The sequence below is a fragment of the Bubalus kerabau genome, chromosome 7 (assembly GCF_029407905.1).
Source record: "Bubalus kerabau isolate K-KA32 ecotype Philippines breed swamp buffalo chromosome 7, PCC_UOA_SB_1v2, whole genome shotgun sequence".
Classification (NCBI taxonomy): domain Eukaryota; kingdom Metazoa; phylum Chordata; class Mammalia; order Artiodactyla; family Bovidae; genus Bubalus; species Bubalus kerabau.
In genome coordinates, this window is record NC_073630.1 from 33,936,800 (window position 1) to 33,946,527 (window position 9,728).

The following is a 9,728-nucleotide window of genomic DNA, read 5'->3' on the forward strand; positions in this document are numbered from 1 at the left end:
CAGATTTTAGGTTTGCCGGATAAAAGATGACTTCATGTCACCAAAGACAATTTAGTTTATGTTGGTTACAAAGTCAAACCTCAGGGTATCCTGGATGTTTGAGTAAGTTCGCTAGTTTTTTTGTGAAGTCGCTCAGTCGTGTCCGACTCTTTGCGACCCCATGGACTGTAGCCTACTGGGCTCCTCTGTCCATGGCATTTTCCAGGCAAGAGTACTGGAGTGGATTGCCATTTTCTTCGCCAGGGGATCTTCCTGATCCAGGGATTGAACCCGGGTCTCCCGTGTTGTAGGCAGACACTTTGCCATCTGAGCCAGAAAAAAAAATATATAAACATTTGTTCTATCCTTGTGAAGATGGACAAGATACCAAACTGTGTGTTTTCAGACTGAAGAATTATGAAGTAATTGTGCCTTTACCTAGATTTCTTACACCTTTGGATATAATGCTATCTTTCACAAAAAGGCACATTTTTATTGTGTGCTCTCCAGAGCAGTGGGTTTGCTTAAGATTCAGCAATCTCTGTTTCCTGGCAGCGTGGGGAGACGGCCCTGCACATGGCGGCCCGTGCAGGGCAGGTGGAAGTGGTCCGATGCCTCCTGAGGAACGGTGCCCTCGTCGATGCCAGAGCCAGGGTAGGTGCTGGTGCTTGGGGCTTGCTGCTGTTACGCGCATGCCTTCCATCTCCAAGGAATGCTGCTGTCCTTCATCTGATGTGGAAATGCCAAGGACTATAGGTGAACGCATCAATTCAGTAACAGTTTTTCAGGCAGAAATGAAACGATACAGTGAATATACACACTGGAAAATACACTCCAATTTTAGAAACATTAACGTTTGAAAGAATATACAGTATATAAGAAATTGGGCATTGAGTTACATTTTAATGATTTTTTTTTAACCTATGAAAGCACTTCCACAAATATCTTCATTTTCATGAGCTTTAATATTTTTATCTATATTATAAAGATACTTACATAATATTTATTTCTTACCACCAAAGCTGATCAAATTTCCATAGACATTTCTTACTAGTTACTGAGAAACAAATCATGTTCAAAGTTTTCATGTTTCCCCTTCGTCTGCTTTATTTTCCTCCTTTTTGTAATGAGTTCTACTTTTCTTCTTTTCTGATTTTCCATATTTAGACATTCTGCCCTTCCACTCTTCCAAAATATGGGAGATTGTGTGATTGGGTTCTTCCATTTCTAATTCCCCCACAACTTGAATTTTTTTCCCTCTTCTTTTAAAAAAAGTTTTGCTTCCCTGTTTCTTTTTTCACCTTCTTCCTTTACACTGAATATTTTATCAATATCTTCTGTTTCCTTTTCCACGGTATTTTGTTAACTTTTGCGCTAGCATCTTTGGGATTCTCAGAGAATATTTAAATACTTTTTCTCTCTTTGTTCAATATCTAAGCTAGAGCTCACTTCAGCATGAATCCCACCCTTGTGAGTCCATTTCAGAAACATTAGTGTACTGGAATGAAAGCATTCTACCGGAGTCATACAAATTATCATTTTAGGCAAGTCATTTCACTTCTGGGTCTTTATGATTAAAATGTAAGCTTGGCCTTAGAAACCTTGAAACTCCTGTAGACTTCCTTAACATTCTCTGACTCTGAATGTTGCAGCATTTTTTCCTGCAGACCTTCATGCAGAATGCAGTGATACATGGGCAGCCTTGACATTACTGTTGTGCGTTTAGATTTTATCCACCTTTCTATACACTGTACAAGTAGTGTAACTTACGTTCTTTGGTAATCATTATTGTTGTTTTATGCTCTTATGTGTTAAGTGTTTTGTTATTCAATCTCTATTCTTCCCTGCCTTGGCATTTTTCTTGGTTCCCTCTCCCCCTCCCCCACCCTTAAAGACTATTTTTTAAAAGCAGTGTTAGTTTCACAGCAAAATTGAGAGGAAGGTTCATAGATTTCCAAAAGGCACCTGACCCCATAATCTCCCGATTATTAGCATTCCCCGCCAGAGTGGTACATTGATTATGAATGATGAAGCTACATTGATACATCATGATACCCCCAAGCCCATAGTTTACACAAGGGTTCACCCTAGGTGTTGTACATTCTCTGGGTTTGGACAAATGTATAATGACATGTATCCATCCTTAAGGCATCAAACAGAGTAGTTTCACTGCCCTAAAAATCCTCTGTGCTCTGCCTATTCTCACTTCCTTTCAAGTTTGCCTGGCAATTCAGCTATTAGAAAAAAATTATGGTCAGTCAATGCCCTCTGAGTACTATGAACTTCACTAAGTTTACCAGAAATTATGGTAGTGTTCTGGTAAATATGTTACAATCCATGCTCAATCATAAAAGTAGCCTTCACATTTATCTCTCTTAATATGAAATGAAAGTGAAAGTCACTCAGTTGTGTCCGACTCTTTGCGACCCCATGGACAGTCCAGTCCATGGAATTCTCCAGGCCAGAATACTGGAGTGGGTAGCCTGTCCCTTCTCCAGTGGATCTTCCTGACCCAGGAATCAAACCAGGGTCTCCTGCATTGCAGGTGCATTCTTTACCAACTGAGCTATCAGGGAAGCCCTCTCTTTTAATATGAAACTACCTAATAGTTTGAGTCAAATTCCCACATGCATGCACTTCTGAAAACTCCCTCTCTTAACCTAATACCATTGTGCTAAAATTCACTTTCTTACAAAGGGGAGACAGTAAAAATTTTACCCGGTTACCACACAGATCTCTAAGGTCAAGACCTCTGGGTTGCATGTATTCTTCTCTATCGGGTTTTAGAAATATTACCTCATGGTTATATAATCATAGGGCTAAGTCATATTTATGAGTGACATATAATGAAAGAAATGTCATGTCGTCACAATAATATCTTTCACTTAAGAAGTGCAAGAATACTCAATTCACTAGTCAAGAGCATGTGTCACATTTTGCTCGACAGACTGGAGAGCAGGGGCCGCCGTGGCCAGGTTCCTGCTCACACTGTGTGCTTGCCCCACCCCCAGATCCAGATCCTTTCTCAGCCAGTGTCCGCCGTGGACGTAACTGGGGGCGCTGCGACGACCTGCGCTTCTGAGAGCTCTCTTGCTTTTAAGCGCCCACGTTCTGTTGGCACAATATGGGGGTCTGGCATTTTCTCTAGGGATTGAGCAATCATAGGACTCCTGATTTAACCTCACTTGAAACTTAACTGAGACTTTAGTTACCTGCCAGCAGATATGGTTCCTGGGGATCTTGTTAGCTAGAAACTAGTAGCGGAAATTTTATCAAACATTTAAACCCTGTCCCAGCCATTGCTTTTTTGTCATTTTGGTTAAAGGGGTTGGGGCTCAGAAAGTCTCCCTGATTTTTCAAGCTAGTAGTGATGGTAAGGCTGAGCTCATGTCTGCCTGGATCAGGCTGTATTACAGTCAGTGATGCTTTATGATGAGAGAATTATTGCCCCTCATATGGTCGATGGTGACCGCAGCCATGAAATTAAAAGAGGCTTGCTCCTTGGAAGAAAAGCTTTGACCAACCTAGACAGCATATTTAAAAGCAGAGACATTACTTTGCCAACAAAGGTCTGTCTAGTCAAGGCTATGGTTTTTCCAGTAGTCATGTATAGATGTGAGAGTTGGACTATAAAGAAAGCTGAATGCCAAAGAATTGATGTTTTTGAACTGTGGTGTTGGAAAAGACTCTTCAGAGTCCCTTGGACTGCAAGGAGATCCAACCAGTCCATTCTAAAGGAGATCAGACCTGAATATTCATTGGAAGGACTGATGTTGAAGCTGAAACTCCAATACTTTGGCCATCTGATGCGAAGAGCTGACTCATTGGAAAAGACCCTGATGCTGGGAAGGATTGAAGGCAGGAGGAGAAGGGGACAACAGAGGATGAGATGGTTTGATGGCATCACCGACTTGATGGACATGAGTTTGAGCAAGCTCTGGGAGTTGGTGATGGACAGGGAAGTCTGGCGTGCTGCAGTCCATGGGGTCGCAAAGAGTTGGACATGACTGAGCAACTGAACTGACAGTTGGAGGAGACCAAGAAGGTCAAAATACATACAGTTTTTCTTTAATATTATCTTCTGTGCTTTCCCAGTTCTTTGCTTTGGATTGAATTAGCTTTAACTGTGGGTGGCAAATTAAACTTTTGTTATTCAACAGGAAAACAACAACCTGAACATTTAGAAGTCTTAGAATCTCTGATTTCAGGTGGAAAAAATTTCTTATTGAATTTGTATGTTCTTTCCTTTTCAATTTTCAAATAGGATTGTACCAAAAATTAAAGAAATTAGGCAAGAAAGCTTATTTCTTAACTTTAACAAACAAAAAACAATTACCTTAATGCTCTATGGTCTAAGAACCGAGACACTGATAATTTAGCCAGTTACTCAGTCACCACTAGTCAAGGTTTGTCGCTTCCCAGCTATGGATTGAGGGGTTATCATTGCCCCAGCTCTCTCCCTTGCTCACTGAAAACACGTTAGAGTGTGTCACTTGCAACACCCACCTCTGTCAAAATCTGCTGGGTGGAAGTCCAAGAAAGGACACCCAGAAACAACAGATGTTCATGATTGCTATCCTCAAGTTCTTTGGTCTTTTGATTGTTGCTACTGTTTTTGCTATCCATTTATTTTGGTAGTTGTTCATTCTCTTCACTCCTCTCTTATCTCCTCTGTATTTCAGAGAAAGTTGTATCTTTTAAAGTGTTGTCAGTTTCCTTTCCTATTGAGAATCCCCCATTACCCTCTTAGTTTTCTTATGTGTGTGCTAAGTCGCTCAGTCTTGTCCGACTCTTTGCGACCCTTTGGACTGTAACCCACCAGGATTCTCTCTCTGTGGGATTTTCCAGGCAAGAATACTGGAGTGGGTTGCCATGCCCACCTCCAGGAGATCTTCCCTGCCCAGGGATCGAACCCATGTCTCTTATGTCTGCAGTATTGGCAAGCAGGTTCTTTACCACTGGTGCCACCTGGGAAGCCCATTAGTTTTCTTAGTGGCCATCATATTGTCTCTGTAGAATGAATAGACAAAGAAATGTCTTTAGAATCCATTGCCTGAATTCACGTTCTGTTTTAATAACTGAGTGACCTCGGACAGTCCTGGAGAACTCATTTAATTCCTCTGGAAAAGACCGACTAATACATCCTACACCTTCCTTTGAGGTCTGTTGTAAGCATAGGACTTGTTGAGTATGTGAAAGAAGTTTAGAAAGTGCAAATTTTTCTAAAATCCCAGTTCTATATAATTCCTATTTATTATTTTGTTCTTACCATCCTGGAATGCATATAGTGCTATTTCATCTCTTCTTGTCACTCCCTCTTAATACTTCTTTTCTTATAACTTTAAGATACTGCGTTTTTTGAACAGTTCTTCCCCACTCGATCTTCTCTATTCATTCTTAGCCCTGGAAGCTGGCCCAGCTTTTCCTCCTTCGCCTTTGTTAGGACATGCCCTTGGGCAGATTAGAGATATACCTCTTTTCATCACTAAGGTTACCCACAATTTTCTTTTTATAAGAGAATAGTTTGGCCTGGTTTTCTGAACACTGAAAATGTTTTCCTGACCACACATTCGAGTCAGGTGTTTTCTTGAGCCTCCTTGAATGTGTCCTTCCTGTCTCTTATACCAGCTATATCCTCTCCCTTTTTTAAATGAAAAGCACTTGGTAAATTCTTAACCCCATTATCTTCTCGCCAGACTTCCATTTGATCTTTGAAGCCCTGGATGCAAGTCCCAGATCCGTCTGCCACGTTTCCTGGAATGACATCTTTTTAAATCAGATTACAATATCATCTTTATCCACAGTCGCTCCTTGAAGAAAATAACCAGCATGTGTATCCTGGGCTTGCTAAGTGGAATAATAACAATGTTTTCCCAGCATCCTTTGTTCTTTTTCTCTTGATTCAGTTCCCAGAATACTGTCTCTTGGTGAAAGCTTTTGGATGAGAATCTAGGTCTTAGGACTTCTGGACTACATTTCTTTCTTATTCAGAACCATAAGCTGGTTTATATTTAAACATCAGTGAGGGCTGAAGCCTTAATGAATTGAGAAGCATTTTGGCATGTACAGAAAACAATGACCAAGTTCATGGAAATAATCTACTTTTAAAAAATCTGAGGAAGAGTTTGTGACCAAACAGGTCATTCTGTAACAAGATATATAAACTGTGGTCAGAGTTGAAATAATTTCCTTTGGGGTAGAGATTCCTAGAGATTCCGAGGAGACATCATGAAACATCTGGGTAAAATGCGCTATTGGTAAAGTTCGGTGTATCCTGGCACTAACTTTTTACTTGACTTGAGTTGTAGGAGGAACAGACGCCTTTGCATATTGCCTCCCGCCTGGGTAAGACAGAAATTGTTCAGCTGCTTCTGCAACATATGGCTCATCCAGATGCGGCCACTACAAATGGGTACACGCCACTGCACATCTCTGCCAGGGAAGGACAGGTAGACGTGGCCTCGGTCCTCCTGGAAGCGGGGGCAGCCCACTCCTTGGCTACCAAGGTAAGAGGAGTGGCTTCAGGACCAGGAGCAACCCTGAGTCACAGAGGCAGGGAGGGCGGAGCTCCTATCAGCCTCCCGCTTACTTCTTTCTCTTAGAATGTTTGAGATTCATTTTCTAGATGACCAAAGGGGATTGTGATATTACGTCTAGTATCTTCAATAAAGAGGGCTGGATTTTCTTCTCCTAATTTAATGCCAGTGTTATTTCTAGAACTTTATTATTATTATTTTGGCCAGGCTGTCTGGATGTGGGATCTTAGTTCCCTGACCATGGATCAAACCTGGGCTCTCTGCGGTGGGAATGTGGAGTCCTAACCACTGGACTGCCAGGGAATTCCCCCTAGAACTTTAATTAAGATGATTTCCATAAAGCAGGGGCTACATTCTCTTCACTTTCCATGGTAAAATCTGTAATATATTGCCACGAGGAAAAAAAAAATACTATTCCCAAATAACATTGAGCTAGTATTCCTAGTGAGGAAAAGAACATTGGATTAGACTAGCAGTACTGTATTTGTTACGAGTTAAGAGTTTGTCAAGAGTATCACCTAGAAGTTCACTTTACTTAATCTTGCATTTTCCCAACCTTGGTGTCAGTGATCACGCCTTTTCTGGTTTCTTCTTAACCAGCTCACAGTGGTTAAACAGAAGTGGACTGCAGAATCACACTTTATTAGTCACTACTGTCTAATAGAAAATTAGACAATTTTAATCTAATTCTAATCTAAGTAGAAAATTAGATTTTCTAAAGAAAATCCATATCACAGAATTTTACTTGTGTTCCAAGTTTAATGCTAGGGCAGACAAATTTTTTTCCACTTGACGCATTCTGTTTGAGATCCACTATTTGAATGTGACTTAGAATGAAACATGAACACAATTTACTGGAGCAAAAGAAATGAACTAGTCCAGAAGAGGAGAATGAGCCGTGTTACAGCCTACAACAACTGAATTGTTTGCAGGGTAAAATAATTCCGACAAGTCCAACAGTGATTCAGATTGTAAACAGACACCTTCAATTTGCTCATAATAAATAGACATAAATACTACATCTGAGAGAGAAGGAAGTTTTCAAGTATAAACTGAAGTATTGCGGTGGCTTCTGTCCTCTTAGCGGTAGAAGCAGTCCACTATCCATTGTGACCTACCTGGTTGCCTATGACTGCAAAACATGTTTTGATGTAAGAAACTGGTAGTTATTCAAATGCTGAAATCTAAAGGGTTGAAAGTATTTTTAATTTTTTTAAAATCATAAACAAGAAAAAGTGTGTTTGATTCTTGAACACTGAGGAGGTTAGGGGTACCCACGCTTCATGCAGTTGAAAATATTCATGTAACTTGTAGTCTGTCTTCACATCCGCACTTCCTCTGTATCCTGGTTTCTTCCATATCCATTGTGCAGCCTTGCTAAGTCGCTCAGTCGTGTCCGACTCTGTGCAACCCCACAGACAGCAGCCCATTAGGCTCCTCTGTCCCTGGGATTCTCCAGGCAAGAACACTGGAGTGGGTTGCCATTTCCTTCTCCATTGCATCAAAGTGAAAAGTGAAAGTGAAGTCACTCAGTCGTGTCCGACTCTTTGCGACCCCATGGACTGCAGCCCACCAGGCTCCTCTGTCCATGGATTTTCCAGGCAAGAGCACTGGAGTGGGGTGCCATTGATTCAGGCAAATGCAGACTGTGCAGTACCATAGTATTTGCCATTGAAAAAAATCTGCATATAAGTGAACTCCCACAGTGTAAACCCATTTTATTCAAGGGTCAACTCCATAATAATAATAAGAATAGCAGCAATAGCAACCCAAGAAAGGTTGGGTGATTGTCTCCTCAGACGAAGGTGATAAATAAATGAAATTCAGATATGCAAAATACAGAAATAGGGAACAAAATATAGTCCCTTGTCTTTCAAAGATTTTAGAATTAAAGTCACTTCAGTAGTGTCCGACTCTGTGCAACCCCGTAGATGGCAGCCCACCAGGCTCCCCCATCCCTGGGATTCTCCAGGCAAGAACACTGGAGTGGGTTGCCATTTCCTGCTCCAATGCATGAAAGTGAAAAGTGAAAGTGAAGTCGCTCAGTTGTATTCGACTCTTAGCGACCCCATGGACTGCAGCCTACCAGGCTCCTCCATCCATGGGATTTTCCAGGCAAGAGTACTGGAGTGGGGTGCCATTGCCTTCTCCGAAGATATATCTAAAGCAATATTAAATTACGACAGTTAAATAGAAGAAGCTATTAAACAAAACACTTCAACAGTGGAAGTGACTGGGGTTCTGAAGAGTAGTTGACTCATCATTATTAAAGCTGCTGCTACTGCTAAGTCACTTCAGTCGTGTCCGACTCTGTGAGACCCCATAGACGGCAGCCCACCAGGCTCCCCAGTCCCTGGGATTCTCCAGGCAAGAACACTGGAGTGGGTTGCCATTTCCTTCTCCAGTGCATGAAAGTGAAAAGTGAAAGTGAAGTCGCTCAGTCGTGTCCGACCCTCAGCGACCCCATGAACTGCAGCCTACCAGGCTCCTCTGTCCATGGGATTTCCCAGGCAAGAGTACTGGAGTAGGGTGCCATTGCCTTCTCCGTTATTAAAGCTATGTGAGTGTTTATAAATATCAGCGGGCAAGTGAAATCCTGATGCGATTAACATAGGGGAAGAAGGAAAATGTGTGACTCAGGAAAGATTTTCCACCCTCTATTTTGTGATTCTACAGTAAAGATTCTATGTAGTCTTGTCTAATAATAGTTTCCAAATTTATAAAGGGGCTGGATCACTATTCCAACAAGACTTTAAGGATAAAAGTTTATTTTTTTTCTTCTTTACCACGTGGTTTATCTCAAAGAACTCTACTTCGCCCTGGGGGTCACCCCGGTCATTGTGTGTAGGGAGGAGAGTATTAGTAACATATGTTGGCTTAAATGGACTTCTTATATTCTTCCCACACTTGGAAAAAGCAGATTTACTTTCCTCCAAAGACTGACTAGTACCTAAGGTTCAAAAAAAGCAAAAAGGAAAAAAGACATCTTAGCTAAAAATAATTTGTATAGTGATACCGTGAGAAAGCAGTGTTGTTTCTTGAGGGATGTTCTGTATTCTGTATTCTGAGGGCCTAAGTGCTCTGGAGGATAGAGCATATCTTAGACCGCTTAACCCAGGCATGTTTGTTGTGTGTGTTTTGCAAGCCCTGGTCAGCTTTAGAATCCTCCCACGCCCACCCCAGTGCCAGAAGAGCATGTGGTTAGACTGTCTG

At 41.5% G+C, this 9,728-nt stretch overlaps 1 protein-coding gene across 19 annotated transcripts in view; it reads left to right on the forward strand.

Annotated features, from left to right (window-relative positions):
* The window catches only part of ANK2 (ankyrin 2), a 285,421-nt gene that overhangs the window by 168,099 nt on the left and 107,594 nt on the right, over window positions 1-9,728 (forward strand). For all 19 annotated transcript variants that reach the window (XM_055588009.1, XM_055588008.1, XM_055588011.1 and 16 more), the window contains 2 exons: window positions 535-633; window positions 6,288-6,485. In XM_055588009.1, the coding sequence (XP_055443984.1) occupies window positions 535-633; window positions 6,288-6,485 (297 nt within the window). The remainder of the gene's footprint in view (window positions 1-534; window positions 634-6,287; window positions 6,486-9,728) is intronic.